The 15,975-nt window shown below is 48.6% G+C and overlaps 1 protein-coding gene across 6 annotated transcripts; it reads left to right on the top strand.

Moving 5' to 3' along the window:
• The first annotated feature begins 3,194 nt into the window (after positions 1 to 3,194).
• Positions 3,195 to 14,191, top strand: ZNF79 (zinc finger protein 79). 6 transcript variants are annotated; one of them, XM_066367118.1, is made up of 5 exons: positions 3,201 to 3,346; positions 3,924 to 4,241; positions 9,896 to 9,975; positions 11,483 to 11,575; positions 12,918 to 14,191. In XM_066367118.1, exons 4-5 carry the CDS (start codon positions 11,506 to 11,508, stop codon positions 14,087 to 14,089), a joined length of 1,242 nt encoding a protein of 413 aa, XP_066223215.1. In that variant the 5' UTR covers positions 3,201 to 3,346; positions 3,924 to 4,241; positions 9,896 to 9,975; positions 11,483 to 11,505; the 3' UTR covers positions 14,090 to 14,191. The 6 variants fall into 6 exon arrangements, with proteins under 6 accessions (XP_066223217.1, XP_066223215.1, XP_066223218.1 ...); XM_066367120.1 differs by lacking the exon at positions 3,924 to 4,241 and having other exon boundaries at positions 3,195 to 3,346; XM_066367121.1 differs by lacking the exon at positions 3,201 to 3,346 and having other exon boundaries at positions 4,186 to 4,239.
• Positions 14,192 to 15,975: the final 1,784 nt, after the last annotated feature.

Genomic DNA, 15,975 nt, shown 5'->3' with positions numbered 1-15,975 from the left:
CCTTTTGTATGTTGTCACTGTCATTGCAGTGGGATTTGGAGGAAGAAAAGAGCAGGTAAGTGGGTGAGTTCAGCCACCAACTTGAAATGTCCACTTTCTTCATTCTTTTTTTTTTTTTTTAATTTATTTTTCTGAAGCTGGAAACAGGGAGAGACAGTCAGACAGACTCCTGCATGCGCCCGACCGGGATCCACCCGGCACGCCCACCAGGGGGCGAAGCTCTGCCCACCAGGGGGCGATGCTCTGCCCCTCCGGGGCGTCCCTCTGTTGCGACCAGAGCCACTCTAGCGCCTGGGGCAGAGGCCAAGGAGCCATCCCCAGCGCCCGGGCCATCTTTGCTCCAATGGAGCCTTGGCTGCGGGAGGGGAAGAGAGAGACAGAGAGGAAGGAGAAGGGGAGGGGTGGAGAAGCAGATGGGTGCTTCTCCTGTGTGCCCTGGCCAGGAATCAAACCCGGGACTTCTGCATGCCAGGCCTACGCTCTACCACTGAGCCAACAGGCCAGGGCCTTTTCTTCATTCTTTTAATGATGTATTTGTTTGCTATTGGAATCATGGGCTCAAATAGCTGTCGCATTTAAGATTATATTAGAACTTAAATCAACCTCACGTTGTTCCACATTCAGATTGTTTCCAGGCCTGACCTGTGGTGGCGCAGTGGATAAAACGTCAACCTGGAAATGCTGAGGTCGCCGGTTCAAAACCCTGGGCTTGCCTGGTCAAGGCACATATGGGAGTTGATGCTTCCTGCTCCTCCCCCCTTCTCTCTCTCTTCTCTCTCTCTCTCTCCTTTCTAAAATGAATAATAATAATAAAAAAAGATTTTTTCCAGTTTTCTGCTTTTGGAGATACAGATTTAGAGAGAGAGGAGAGATGAGATGACGGATGAGGGCGAGGAGAGAGCTGATAAATAAGCGGGAGGGATGAGGACTATGATAGTGACAGATGAGGCTGAAAATACAGCTGGAGGCCCTGGCCGGCTGGCTCAGCGGTAGAGCATCAGCCCGGCGTGTGGAAGTCCCGGGTTCAATTCCCGGCCAGGGCACACAGGAGAAGCGCCCATCTGCTTCCCCAATCTTCCCTCTCTCCTTTCTCTCTGTCTCTCTTCCCCTCCCGCAGCCAAGGCTCCTTTGGAGCAGAGCTGGCCCAGGTGCTGAGGATGACTCCATGGCCTCCACTTCAGGCACTAGAATGGCTCCAGTTGCAACGAAGCAGTGCCCCAGATGGACAGAGCATCGCCCCCTGGTGGGCATGCCAGGTGGATCCCAGTCAGGCGCATGTGGGAGTCTGACTGCCTCCCCACTTCTAACTTCAGAAAAATACAAAAAAAAAGAAAGAAAGAAAATACGGAGCTGACAGAGATGGCATTCACATGGGCAAAGATGGAGATGGTTATGGAATGAATTGTGTCCCCTCAAGTCCATATATGAAGTCCTAGCCCCCAGTACCTTAGAGTGTGACTCTCTTTGGAGATAGGGCCTTTAAAGAGGTAGTTAACGTGAAAATGGGGTCATGGGGTCTTCAGAATCCAGGATGACTGGCATCCTTATAAGGTGCAGAGATTAGGACACAGACACGCACAGGGAAGACCACGTGAAGACAGACAAGTTGATAATGGCCATTTACAAGACAAGGAGAGGCCCTCAGAAGAAACCAACCCAGGCAACACCTCGTTCTTAGACTTTTCAGCCTCTGAAACTATGAGGAAATAAGTTTCTGTTGTGTGAGCCACTCAGACTGTGGTACTTGTTACATTAGCCCTAGAAAGCTGTCCAGAAGTGAGGGTGATCAGGGAGGTGATGGAGATGGAGGAGGTGACGGAGTTGGGCAGAGAGATCAGAGATAGCCCTGGCATAACATAAGCAACCAGAAATTGCTTGGGGTAAAAACCTTAGAGGTGTTATTGCTGGTCTTGTGCATTATGGAAGCTATCATTCCGCCCTGTTAGCCTGCACTCCAGCAGCCTGTACACACTGTGTCTAGGGGGACTGTTCGCACCGTCTCAGAGTCTGTTCTCAGCGAGTCAGCACCAAAGACCGAGGACCTGCAGACAGGCTCAGGCACACGTCAGGTCTAGGGATGGACAGTCTTGGCACCTGTGTGAATCACATCCACATTTAGCTCAATGTGACAGGCCACTCACGGCCACCTCACAGAAGACTGGTCTTCGTGCCAGGTAACTGACTGGCATGGAGCTTCAAGCAGAGGCCGCTTCCAGCTCCTGCATGGCCATCCCCAGCGCTGCCAATGAGGGCTGGCAAAGGACCAGAGGGAAGACTGGCTGGTGGGTCACCCTCCCGCCCAGGCTACAAGGGAGATGGTTCAACGTGGCAAGGAACACCTCATGTGGCTTCAGTCCTACCTTGTCCTCTTTCCTGTAATCCAGGTCAGGAACTAGGGCCACATGGTAAGAGCCAGTGGACTTGGTTCAAATTCTGGTTGTGCTACTCACTCTCTGTGTAACCTGGACAAGTCACTTAACCTCTCCAAGTCTCTGCTTATTCATCTGTAAAGTGGGCAGAATGGTACTATCTCCTTATAGAATTGTGGGGATGGAAGGAGAGAATCTCGTACAGCACTCAGAACTGAGGACGTCACAGAAGAAGCACTCAGTTGACGTTAGCTGGTGGTGAGACGGGTGGAGATGGGAGCTGCGTGTAAGGCTGGGGTGCGCTCCAAGGTGTGCCTCTGGAAGGGACATGTGAAATCTTTACACATTTTCCCCTTTATGTTCTATTTCCTACCCAGCTCCCTTAGCAAGTCCTGCCCATATCACCTTCTGTTGCTACAAGAACCTACTAATAGGAGCCCAGGACTGTGGACACACGTGCTCTTCAGAGGCCCCTCTGACTCTTTTGGGGCCTTCCCATCAGAGCACAGGATGCGTCTTGGACCAAGAACCAGCCCCAGGGGACAGTCCTGTATCAGCCCCAGGAGCCCAGCCCAGCACGGTCAGACAGCAGCATGGAGAAGAGGGGCAGGATAGAACCTTTCTATAAAACAGGTGCAGCAGAAGCTGTGCTTTACCCTGCCCACAGAAGGGTCTTTGTACTGGATAAAGGGTCGAAATCCGCACTATCCACAAATACTCCATCTCCCATCCCCACACCTTCCCCAACAGTTCCAGAAGAACTGTCCTGGCGCCACCTAGTGGCCGCAGGTGGAATAGCACAAGCTGAAGCTTGAAGCACTCTGCTCCGTCCTAGTTGCCAGTGTGGAGTTAGCACCTGTTGGGCCCGTGGCTGCGGGCAGGACCGCACCAGCTGGAGGGGGCCAAAAGTCAAGGAAAGGAGACTCTGGAAGCTGGAAGAGACGAGAAAACATAGTCTCCACTTGAGCATCTGGAAGGTATGTAACCCTGCTAACACCTTGATTTTAGCCCAATGAGATCTCAGACTTCTGACCTCCAAAATTGTTGGCACAAAATTGCAGAGAATGGCTTTTCTCAAAGGGTTGACTTGCTAATGGAGTTAATCCCAGTAAGATTTATAGAGGACCCACAAAGTCAAGAGAATAATATTGGTAAAAAGGCTACCAGCTGTGAATGAAAGGGATAGAAAACATGAAGAGAAACCTTAGGACCTCCAGTCTAATTTCTGCTTCCCAGGTAACACATTCCTATCTTCTTAACGTCAAGATGCATCTAAAAATGAATTGGTTATCAGAAAACTGCTTGGGTAGTGAAAAATTTTTTTCAATGCTCTGGGAAAGCCCATTAAAATATCCCCTGGTGCAGCAGGGGAGCCTCCAAGGGACAACATGTTCAGGAATATCCTCTCGCGGCAGTGCTGACCAAACACTATCAAAGTGTGTTTCTGTCCCTGAAATTACTGGAATCTATCCTGCTGATTTTACACTTTGAGAATTCCAGGCCATCAACCCCTGGCAGCCCTCATTTCCTTTACTCTTTCCAAACTCTCCTAAGGGCTCCAGACGGTCGTGAAGGTCGCTGAGGTTGGGCCTGAGCTGAAATACCCGGAGGTGAAGACCCTCGCCGCCCGCTGCTCTGGGAACGTGAACCACTGCAAAGTCAAGATCACAGAATTCCTGTAGCTCTGCGGCTGCGCCAGAACTACCACTCCCAAGAGCCTTCGCGCCAAGTAGCTTCCTGTTTCCGAGCCCGTTTCCCCTCAGCCATTGGATTCCGGTGGGCCTGAGAGCAGGTGCAACAAGCGTGATGAGAAATAGATACTGGGCGCAAGGACTGGAGGAAGCCTCTCTGGGCAGCGTGGGCCACGAAGGTGTGCGTATCCCAAAGCTGGCACCGAGAAAGGAAAAAGACTGACCAGGAAGGGAGCCCAGAGGCTTCTGGGGAATGGAGGCTAGTGGGCTGGGAGGCATGTGCGCATGACCGACAGTGAGGTCATTTAGCCGCGTCGCCTTCGGCGCGAGAGCTGGACCTGGCGTCCGGCGGGAATCGAGACCGCAGTCTGTGAGCTTGCGGTGGTAGTCGGGAAGTTAGTCGGGAGCGGGCGGCGATTTTTCACGCGGTGTTCTGTTGGTTGCGCCTCGGGCTCCCTAGCCGAGGACTGGCTGGGGCGACGGTGAAAGACTGCTGGACAGGCCCTACCGGAGCTCACCTGGCCCAGTACCGCAGGCTCGGACCCAGCTTCTGAGAGGGGAGGACGCAGAGGAGAGTTCATGGGCCGAGCGGTCCTGCAGAGCGGGGCTGGGAGGCGGTGTCGCTTGGTGACACCCGAATGCTGGGGGAAGGTGAGGGGCGGTGGAGGGGTCGGTTTGCGGAGACCCGGCGTGTTGTTCCGGCTTACCCACTATTACTGCAGTGCGAGCCGGACCGAAACCCTGCAGTTATCCCTCCTACTGGGGGACGATATGAGGATAAAGAATTCTAGGGTCAAAAAAGTTTAAGGACCTCAGGCCTGGATTATCTCCGACTGTTTAACCCTTTACCCCGATCCGTTTGATGGACGATGGCACCTTAGGAAGAATGAGACCTGGGAAGGGGATTGGGACACACTCAGGATCTCCTCTATTGCTTATATTCCAGTTATTGCAACAGCCAGGGATGCTCGGAACCAGTCTTACTGGCTCCACCTGAGAGGAGGGCGGATTCAATTAAGTTGGGTTGTGAAACTGTGGAGGGTGCTGGGGACTTGGAATCAGAGGGATAGATAGGAGTCCTGTTTAATCTGTGGCCCCCTGCCAGGTCTCTTGTGTTTCATCATGGAGGAAAGGGTACAATAACTATCTCCTTTATCTCCTAAGAACTGTAAGAATCAAACTAGCAAGTTTTAAAAAAAGGTTTTTCAATTTATTGACTTGAGTGAAAGAGAAATCTATTTGTTGTTCCTCTAATTTATACATTCATTGGTTAATCCTTTTATATCCCCTGATCGGAGATCAAACCCACAACCTTGCCATATTGGGACTACACTCTAACCAACTTTGAAGCTCTCCAGCTGGGGCATAAAATAGCATTCTTTTGGCTTTTCTTTTTTGAAAGCACTTTTAACACCTTGCAGAACAAAACAAATGTGCACTTAATCTCAACCACTGAGGCCTGTGTCTTCCTCCCCTAGATCAAGGAGTCCCTGTATTGGTTACTAACTCTTCAAGTCCAGTCTGACACCCAGCATTTACTGTTGTCTTCCCCAGAGACCTGAGAATGCAGGCCTGTTATCATCCTCTCCAAAGAAAATAAGATACAGTGTGCTTAGATACAACTCAGTAACACGTATCTGTACAAAGGCCTGTATGCAGACCTTTTTACTTCTTTTTCTGAGGACTGTACCTCCTCTACTATTTTTTTTTTTAACAATTCAGTGGCTTTTAGTATATTCTAGAACATTTCATCACCCCAAAAAGAAACCCATACCCACTAACCATTCCCTCTACCCCCTTTCCCCTATTTGCAACCACTAGTTTTTGTCCCTATGGATTTGTTCATTTTGGACATTATCTAAAAATAGAATCATATATGTGACTGACTTCTTTCACTTAGCATAATGTAACATGAATAAATGTACCTCAATTCCTTTTTATGACTCAATAATAGTCCATTATATGGATATACCACATTTTATCTGTTCCTGGGTTGATGGACATTTGGGTGGTTTCCATTTGGGGCTATCATGAATAATGCTGTGAACATGCGTGCAGGAGTTTTTGTGTGGACATGTTTTTATTGCTCTTGGATATATGCTCAGGAGAATTGCTGTCATATGGTAACTGTTCAACTTTCTGAGGAGTTGCCAAACTGTTTCCCACAGTGGCTACAGCGTTTACATTCTCAGCAGCAATGTATGAGTATTCTAGTTTCTCTACATCCTCAACACTTGTTTTCCATCTTTTTTTTATTTTAGCCATCTAGTGTGTCTAAAGTGGTACCTCATTATGTTTTGGGGGTTTTTTTTTGTATTTTTCTGAAGCTGGGAACAGGGAGAGACAGACAGACTCCCGCATGTGCCCGACCGGGATCCACCCGGCACGCCCACCAGGGGCGATGCTCTGCCCCTCCGGGGTGTTGCTCTGCCGCGACCAGAGCCACTCTAGCGCCTGGGGCAGAGGCCAAGGAGCCATCCCCAGTGCCCAGGCCATCTTTGCTCCAATGGAGCCTTGGCTGCGGGAGGGGAAGAGAGAGACAGCGAGGAAGGAGGGGGGTAGGGGTGGAGAAGCAAATGGGCGCTTCTCCTATGTGCCCTGGCCGGGAATCAAACCCGGGTCCCCCGCACGCCAGGCCGACGCTCTACCGCTGAGCCAACCAGCCAGGGCCTCATTATGGTTTGATATGCATTTCTCCAGTGATAAGGATGTTGAGCATCTTTTTCATGTATTTTTTGGCTGTTTTTATATCTTGGAGAGATACCTATTCAAATTCTCTGTCCATTTTGAAACAGAGAAAGGAGGAGCTGGGGAGCAAGAAGTATTAGCTCAGAGTCGTTTAGTTGTTCAGTGATTGCTTGTCGTATGTCCCTTGGCCAGGCATTTGTGGAGTTGTAGGAATTCTTTATATATTCTGGAAATGGGACCCTTAGAAGATTTATAATTTTCAGGTATTTTTCCCCATTCTCTAATTGTCTTTTCACTTTTTTCTTTTTGTGACAGAGAGAGGACAGATAGGGACAGACAGGAAGGGAGAGAGACGAGAAGCATTAATTCTTCATTGTGGCACCTTAGTTGTTCATTGATTGCTTTCTCATATGTGCCTTGACCTGGGGGCTACAGCAGACCAAGTGACCTCTTGCTCGAGCCAGCGACCTTGGGTCCAAGCTGGTCAACCTCGCTCAAGCTGGCAGCCTCAGGATTTTGAACCTGGGTCCTCTGCATTCCAGTCCAACGCTCTATCCACTGCACCACCGCCTGGTCAGGAATCTTTTCACTTTCTTTATATCCTTTGAAATAGTTTTAAATTTTGATGAAATCCACTTTATTTCTTTTGTTGCTTGTGCTTTTGTTGCCATATCTAAGAAACTGTTGCCTAATTAGAGGTCATAAAAATATATGCTTGTTTTCTTCTAGGAGCTTTAGCTTTTACTCTAGGTCATTAGTCCATTTTTAATTAATTCTTATTAGTGGTCCAATGTAGAGTTCTACATAACTTCATTCTTTATGTGGACGTTCAGTTGTCCTAGCACCATTTTTTTAAAGACTGTCTCGCCCATTTAATTTCTTGGTACTCATTTAAAATCAGTTGTTCATAAACATATTTCTGGACTCAGTTCTTTTCCATTGATCTGTTATGTCTATTCTTAACCAGCACCTCACTGGTGCTGTTTTTTGCCTCTTTTCTTTATTGGTTTTAGTGAAAGAGGGAGAGAGACAGGAACATTGAGCTGTTTACTGAATGTGCCCTGACTGGGGATTGAACCGGCAACCTGTGCTTTGGGATGATCCTCTAATTGTCCGAGCTATCCAGCCAGGGCAGCACCATACTATTTTAATTAGATATTTTATAGAAAGTTTTGATGTTGTGAGCTCGACTTTTTTCCAGATTGTTTTGACTATTCTGTCTCCTGAATTTCCATATGAATTTTAGGGTCGGCTGGAGGAAAGGCAAAGCACCGAGTGACTTTCTGTTCCCATCCTGAGGAAGGTGAAGGTAGAAACCAAGCATGTGTGACTGAAGGCAGTCGCGCATCCAGGGAAGGCCTGAAGGACGTGGTGCTGGAGCTTTCTGCAGGTCAGGAATCAGACAGCAGATGGTGTGGTGTTATCTCAGAAAGGGCAAGAGGAATCTAACCAGTTTTGCGAAACTAAATTGTTCACTGTATTTGTTAGTTTCTTACCCATGTCATGTTTCTGCTTAATAAGTTGGATAGCTGATTTCTCCAAGGCACCTCAGTCCTGGACAGATTGGGGTCCTCCACTTGCAATATTGTTGCTCCCTCATTCCTTTGCAGCTGTTCATGAAACCCAGAACACTAAGGGTCAGTTTATCCATTTCCATATAAAAGCCAGCTGGAATTTCAATAGGGATTGCAGACTCAACAGTGTTTGGAGGTTTTCAGTGTATGTGACATGCGTGCACTTCCTTTGTTGATTTTATTCCTAGGTGTTTGTTTTGGTACTCTTGTAAATGGATTTTAAACTTCATTTTTGGATTGGCTGTTACTGGTACCTTGAAGTACACCTGGAGAAATGTCTATCCGTCTTGTATCCTGCAACCTGGAGGGCCTTATTTATCTCTGGATGGACTTGTACAGTCCTTGATTTCATATACAAAAACCATGTCACCAGGAAGTTTTAATTCTTCCTTTCTAATCTGGATTCCTTTTTTCCTTTTCCCTTGCCTAACTGCTCTGGCTAGAACTGCCAGTAAAATATTAAGCAGAAGTGGCAAGAGCAGACATCTTCCATTTCTGATCTTGAGAAAAGCATCAAGCCCTCACCGTGAAATACAATGTTTGCTTGCTCTGGGCTTTTCGTAGATGCCTTTTCTCAAGTACAGGTTCCCTTCTTCTGTTCCTGGTTTATCGAGTGTTTTATCATGAGGTGTCATATTTTTTTTTTTTTTTCATTTTTCTGAAGCTGGAAACAGGGAGAGACAGTCAGACTCCCGCATGCGCCCGACCGGGATCCACCCGGCACGCCCACCAGGGGGCGATAATCTGCCCATCCTGGGCGTTGCCATGTTGCAACCAGAGCCACTCTAGCGCCTGAGGCAGAGGCCACAGAGCATCCCCAGCGCCCGGGCCATCTTTGCTCCAATGGAGCCTTGGCTGCGGGAGGGGAAGAGAGAGACAGAGGAAAGCGCGGCGGAGGGGTGGAGAAGCAAATGGGCGCTTCTCCTGTGTGCCCTGGCCGGGAATCGAACCCGGGTCCTCCGCACGCTAGGCCGACCCTCTACCGCTGAGCCAACCAGCCAGGGCGAGGTGTCATATTTTGTAAAATGGCCTTTTTGGTGTTAGATGACCATGTGGACTTTTTCATTTTATTATGATATTACAGTCTGACTTTTGTATTGAGAACCAACTCGTCTTGCTGGGATGAATCCCAGTTGGTCATTACCCCCTTTTGATTAGGCAAATGTCTTCAATTTGCAGCACCACTTTCACCAAAGAAATAGTTAATATTTGTAAACTGTATCCTTGCTGGGCATCATGCCAACTGCTTTATCAGCATCTTCCCTTAATCTTGAAAGCAACAACTTTACAAGGCATTATTATCCCCATTTTACAGATGAAAAAAATGACTTAGGAGAGGTTAAGTGATTTGTACACTGCTGGTAATCAGGGATAGTAGTTTGTTACACTCGTGTCTGGCTGAACTGATGTGATTTCCCAGATAGGAAGCAGAGAATGGGGAAACTGATCTCACTGAAGGTCTGCAAATTTAGCCTAAAACTCGGTCCTTTGAACCCTTTTTAGAGTGAGAATGTGACTTTCTAGCTGAGTGAGCTATGAATTTTATACCTCATTGGTTTCTCTCTTCATCCAGAACCACCTTCTCTGGACCTTACCCTTTCCCAAGAGGAACGCACAGGAATGGTGGCTGGTCTCCTCACACCTGGGCCACATGTAAGTTGGAAATTTACTTTTGAGAGGAAGCCTTTTATAATATTAAGGTTTTTCTTTGTTGTGCGTTACAAAAGGAACTCATGTTCATTGTAGAAAACCTGAAAAACATAGAAGACACACCCAGTGGGTGATTCTGAGGAAGAATGAAGGTGCACTTGAGTTGTGGGGAACTGCAGGGAAGGGAGGGTAACATCCAGGTGCTGGGTGGCCAGCTAGGCAGAGGTGCTATCCCCGAGCTGGAAATAGACTTGCTTGCCTCTGTGCCTTTGCTAGCGGTGCTTCCCTTGCCTTGGACAAACTGTATCCTCTTGCTCCTTCTGAGCAATCTTCTGCAAGGCCAGCTCAGGGACGCCTTCTGTCTTCCCATTGCCCTCACCCAGACTCAGGATTCCTCTCCTATCCTGCAAACCGGTCTGGCCATCTCTGTGCACGTTACAGGTGGCTGTGTATGTGCCTGGCTCTCCTGCTCTACAGTGATGTCCGAGTTCACAGGGGTATTTAGTAAATGTTCTGAAAACATTCAGCTTACACATTTGCTATCTTCCACCCAACTGTTCATCATGTAAACTCACATTCTAATTCTTTTTTCAACATTGGCTCTTAATTCCCAAGCAGGTGTTTTCTGTCAAACACTGTTCATGTATATGCACATTTTGTCTGTTCATATTTAAAATCTATCAGAATTATAAATGGCAAGAAAGATTATTTTTGTGTAAGTGTCCAAGTGTTAGCCAGTGCTTTTCTAGAACGATCCAGTCCTGGATCCTTTCAAAGACCCATTCTAGGCCTGCAGCCATCTCAGCCACAGCCGCCAACCCCCCACTCTCCACAGTGCCACATCCTAAGTGGCTGGGCCAGAAGACCTGAGCTGCTAGTTTCAGGGATCCACGCCTTTTGGCAGTGCGACTGTAGCTTTTACCTACAGAGTGGAGGCACTCGGTCCCTGCTCCAAGGAACAGGTTCAAGAGATACCAGAAAAGTCCAGAAACCTGGTCCTACTGGGTAAGGATAAAGTACTCAATCTGCTCAGTTCTGATAAACCTGAGGCCCTTTCCAGTGTTGAGTGACCCCGAATTGCTCAGACACCTGGAGGGACAGTGTTCCTTCCCGTTCCCTCGAAGTTCCTGCTGGTTGGGAAGCAGGCATTTTCACTTTGCTCCCTGGAGGCTGTACCCCCCAGGAGAGCTGGGGTAACCTTCAGGCTAGTTCCCTCTGGAGTTACTCACCTGCCATCTTCCTGGGCTTGCTCATTAAGCTAACCTGAACTCACTGGCTTGACCTCCTCCTTGAGGCAGTTTCTTTAGCTCCTTTCTAGAAATACTTTGCACCAAGATACCATGTCTGTCTGTCTTACTGCAGTATGCCTAGTGTCCAGCACCAGGTAAAATGCTCAATACATAGTTGGTGAATGAATGAAATTAGTGACCTAACTGGCCTGCTTCCACTCCTGAGTTCTGGGTGGCTCCTAGGACAGGTCTCTAAAGCCCATGTTTCTCCTCTTGAATAGGACTTCCAGGTTCCCAGCCTGGCATGAACTCCCAGTTACAAGGGGAAAGCCCATGGATGCTGGAGGGAGAAGGCCTAAGGAGTACTTGTCCAGGTAAGTGAGCACGCACTAAGACAGTGAGTCCTAGGAGCAAAAGCTGCTTTGAAACCCACATTAGAACATTTGATAAGGGAACAGTGAGTGGAGGTACAAAGATGAGAATGGGAATAGAGGGTGGAAGGCTATTTTAGACCAGGTGAGTAGGAAATACCACTTGGAGGTGACACCGGAACTGAGATCTCAAGGAAGAGAATGAACCAGCCATGTATATTTGGGGATCTGAGCTGGGAATGAGCTTGGCTTGTGATAGGATCAGAAGAGAAGACGTGCCAGATCAGGTAATGGTGCAGTGGATAGAGCATCGGCCTCGAACGCTGAGGACCCAGGTTTGAAACCCTGAGGTTCCCAGCTTAACGTGGGATTATAGACATAACTCCATAGTTGCGGGCTTGAGCAAAGAGTCACTGGCTCTGCTGTAGATGCCCGGTCAAGGCACATAAGAGAAAGCAATCAACGAATAACTGAGGAGCCACAAAGAATTGATGCTTCTCATCTCTCTCTCCTTCTGGTCTGTCCCTCACTACAAAAAACAAACAAACAAAAAAAACCCTAGGAATCAGTAAACAAGAGGGAAAGTGGGAGACAGGGGCCAGATCGTGTAGATCTTTGGAGGCTCACGGTTAAGGATTTAGATTTTACTCAAATTATCAACCTGTTGCCTGACCAGGCAGTGGCGCAGTGGATAGAGCATCAGACTGGGATGTGGAGGACCCAGGTTCGAGACCCCAAGGTCACCAGCTTGAGCACAGGCTCATCTGGTTTGAACAAGGCTCACCAGCTTGGACCCAAGGTTGCTGGCTTGAGCAAGGGGTTACTTGGTCTGAAGGCCCACAGTCAAGGCACATATGAGAAAGCAATCAATGAACAACTAAGGTGTCACAACAAAAAACTGATGATTGATGCTTCTCATCTCTCTCCATTCCTATCTGTCTGTCCCTATCTCTCTCTGTAAAAAAAAAGAAAAAAAAAATCAACCTGTTAAATAAAGGTCTGCTCCCTCAAAGGCAAAGGCAGGGGAACAATCCAACAAGTACCATGAACAACCAAGGTACCATGGTTAACTTCAAAGCGTTCAGAAACCCTATCTGAAAGTCATGGAGACAATGAGCTTGGCCTGTGATAGGATCAAAGTGTAAGAAAGGGGGTAAAGGATGCTAATGTCTCTGAAAAGCCATCTTGGTCATTATTCGTAGTTCAGAACAGAAATATTAGCTAGGAATGTTTTGGTGAAGGAACCTAGAACCTAAGAGCTCAGCCAAACTCCTCACCCATCTGTATTTCAGTGGTCTCTTCCACTAAAGGGATTTTAGAAATGGCCTTTCTAAATTCTTTCCAGACTGGAATACAGCGTCTGAATCACCACCAGAGCAAAACATTTCTGAGGACTCATTCCAAGACACAAGGGTAGAGGTGCCCCCCGGGGCGTCAGATCACAGGAACCGTGAATTGGGGAAGAGCTACAATCCGAGACCTGTCCTCTCTCCACAACAGCGAGTCCCTACAGAAGTGAGACCCCGTAATTGTACAACACAAACAAGGAGCTTCGGGAAGAACTCAGACATAATTAAGTCTCACGGAGCAAAACCATACACGTGTAAGGAATGTGGCAAAGCCTTCAGTTACTGTTCTTCCCTCTCTCAGCACCAGAAGAGCCACACGGGAGAGAGGCCGTACGAGTGCAGCGAGTGCAGGAAGGCCTTCAGCCAGAGCTCCTCGCTCATCCAGCACCAGAGGACCCACACCGGAGAGAAACCCTACAGATGCAGCGAGTGCGGCAGAGCGTTCAGCCAGAACGCTAACCTCACAAAGCACCAGCGGACTCACACCGGGGAGAAGCCCTACAGATGCACCGCGTGCACGAAGGCCTTCAGTGACTGCTCGGCCCTGGTGCAGCACCAGAGGATCCACACGGGGGAGAAGCCCTACGAGTGCAGCGACTGCGGGAAGGCCTTCCGCCACAGCGCCAACCTCACCAACCACCAGAGGACGCACACGGGGGAGAGGCCCTACCGGTGCGGCGAGTGCGGAAAGGCCTTCAGTTACTGTGCTGCGTTCATCCAGCACCAGAGGATCCACACTGGGGAGAAGCCTTACAGGTGTGCTGCATGCGGGAAGGCCTTCAGCCAGAGCGCCAACCTCACAAACCACCAGAGGACGCACACAGGGGAAAAGCCCTACAAGTGCAGTGAGTGCGGAAAGGCCTTCAGCCAGAGCACTAATCTTATAATCCACCAGAAGACCCACACTGGGGAGAAGCCGTATCAATGTAATGAATGCGGGAAATTCTTCAGTGAGAGCTCAGCTCTTATTCGACATCATATAATTCACACTGGAGAGAAACCCTACGAATGCAACGAGTGTGGCAAAGCATTCAACCAGAGTTCATCCCTCAGTCAGCACCAGAGAATTCACACTGGGGTGAAACCCTACCAATGCAGGCCATGTGGGAAGGCCTTCAGGTGCAGTTCAGCTTTTATTCGACACCAGAGACTCCACTCTGGAGAGTAACTGGGAACATGACCAACATGGATGGGGACCCGATAGTTTTTAAGTCTCTGGAAACATCTAATTTTGTCTTTTTCCCAGAGGCAAATGCTTTTGCACCTTTAATAAAGTCACATTTTATGTGGAAGGTCTCAGGTTTTCTTTTCCTTACACCTGTAAGCTTAAAGAACCCAACTCAAGTCATTCAAGTTACCTATCCTCTGTGGGCCAAAGTGCTTTGTGTAGCAAGCACTCCAGAAACCTTGATTTACACGGATGCAGACTTGGTTACTACTTAAAGGCTTGGTGTTTTGGCACTGGTTCTCCTTGAACGACACTTAATGATTTTAGGAAATAAATTCAAGTGAGAGGAATTCTAGGGTCAACCATTAAATGCTACAACCTCATTACGAACAGGTCAAGCATTCACTCCTTAAATGACAAATCTATAACTTTCCACACACAGCTGCAACATGGGGAACACTGCAATGCCCAATGTCCACTTTATGAACCGTTCTAGTGCTTATTTCTGCTGTAGAGAAAACCAGTCTCAGGGACAGACAGCGAGGCAGAGGGTGCCAGGTTACTGAAACCTCCGTAGGTACATCCTTTTCTAGGAGAGCGGAACAGGAAGGGACAACCTGATGACAAATGCTTTCGCTGGGTCAGAGGCGAAAGCCTTCACTTTGTTCCCCTTGTTGGCAAATGAATTGTTTCCTTTTCTACTTTGCACTGAGCTGGGGTCCTACCCTTGACATTTGTACCAACTTCACGCCCAACTGTTGTAATCTCATCTCAGCACTCACCTGTGCTTTCCCGATTGTTGGTTAGGTAAGCATTTGACTTTACAGACAGGCTTCCCATTAATGGACGCCTGCTGTTTAAGGGCAGCTTGTGTCAACTATTCTCACCCCAAGGCCTCCAGCTCTGATTCTTTGAATGACTTGGCACATGCCCAGGAATATTTATTTTCCCCTCACCTTCCCACTATGACTAGTTTGTTCTCCAACCCAGACTGCACCTGGGGTGATTAAAAATCACCTAAAGGGCCTGTTGACAAAACTAATGGGAGAACAAAGAAACAACTAATGGCAAGGAAATCAAGTTCTTGGGTTGTTTCCAAGTCCCTTTAGGGTAGTGACAAGAAGCCCCTTCCAAGTTGTGCTTCAAGCTACCTAGGTATGGCTCATCCAGTGCCCAGGCGTCCATCCATTCATTGCATGTCTGATAAAGGGAAACAGAGTGATAAGCTCTAAAAGTGATTCAAAAGAAACTAAGGGAAGACTGACCAGGCGGTGGCACAGTGGATAGAGCGTCGAACTGGGATGCTGAGGACCCAGGTTCGAGACCCCGAGGTGCCAGCTTGAGCGTGGGCTCATCTGGTTTTTTTTTTTCTTTGGTTTTTTTTTGCATTTTTCTGAAGCTGGAAACAGGGAGAGACAGTCAGACTCCCACCCACATGTGCCCGACCAGGATCCACCTGGCATGCCCACCAGGGGGCGATGCTCTGCCCATCCTGGGCGTCGCCATGTTGCGACCAGAGCCACTCTAGCGCCTGGGGCAGAGGCCACAGAGCCGTCCCCAGTGCCCGGGCCATCTTTGCTCCAATGGAGCCTTGGCTGCGGGAGGGGAAAAGAGAGACAGAGAGGAAGGCGCGGCGGAGGGGTGGAGAAGCAAATGGGCGCTTCTCCTATGTGCCCTGGCCGGGAATCGAACCTGGGTCCTCCGCACGCTAGGCCGACGCTCTATCACTGAGCCAACCAGCCAGGGCCTCATCTGGTTTGAGCAAAAGCTCACCAACTTGAACCCAAGGTCACTGGCTCGAGCAAGGGGTTACTCGGTCTGCTGAAGGCCCGCAGTCAAGGCACATATGAGAAAGCAATCAATGAACAATTACGTGTCGCATTGCG

Source organism: Saccopteryx leptura, chromosome 2 (genome assembly GCF_036850995.1).
Source record: "Saccopteryx leptura isolate mSacLep1 chromosome 2, mSacLep1_pri_phased_curated, whole genome shotgun sequence".
Lineage (NCBI taxonomy): Eukaryota > Metazoa > Chordata > Mammalia > Chiroptera > Emballonuridae > Saccopteryx > Saccopteryx leptura.
Note: the sequence above shows the minus strand (reverse complement) of the source record. Positions and strands in the feature narration are given on the sequence as shown.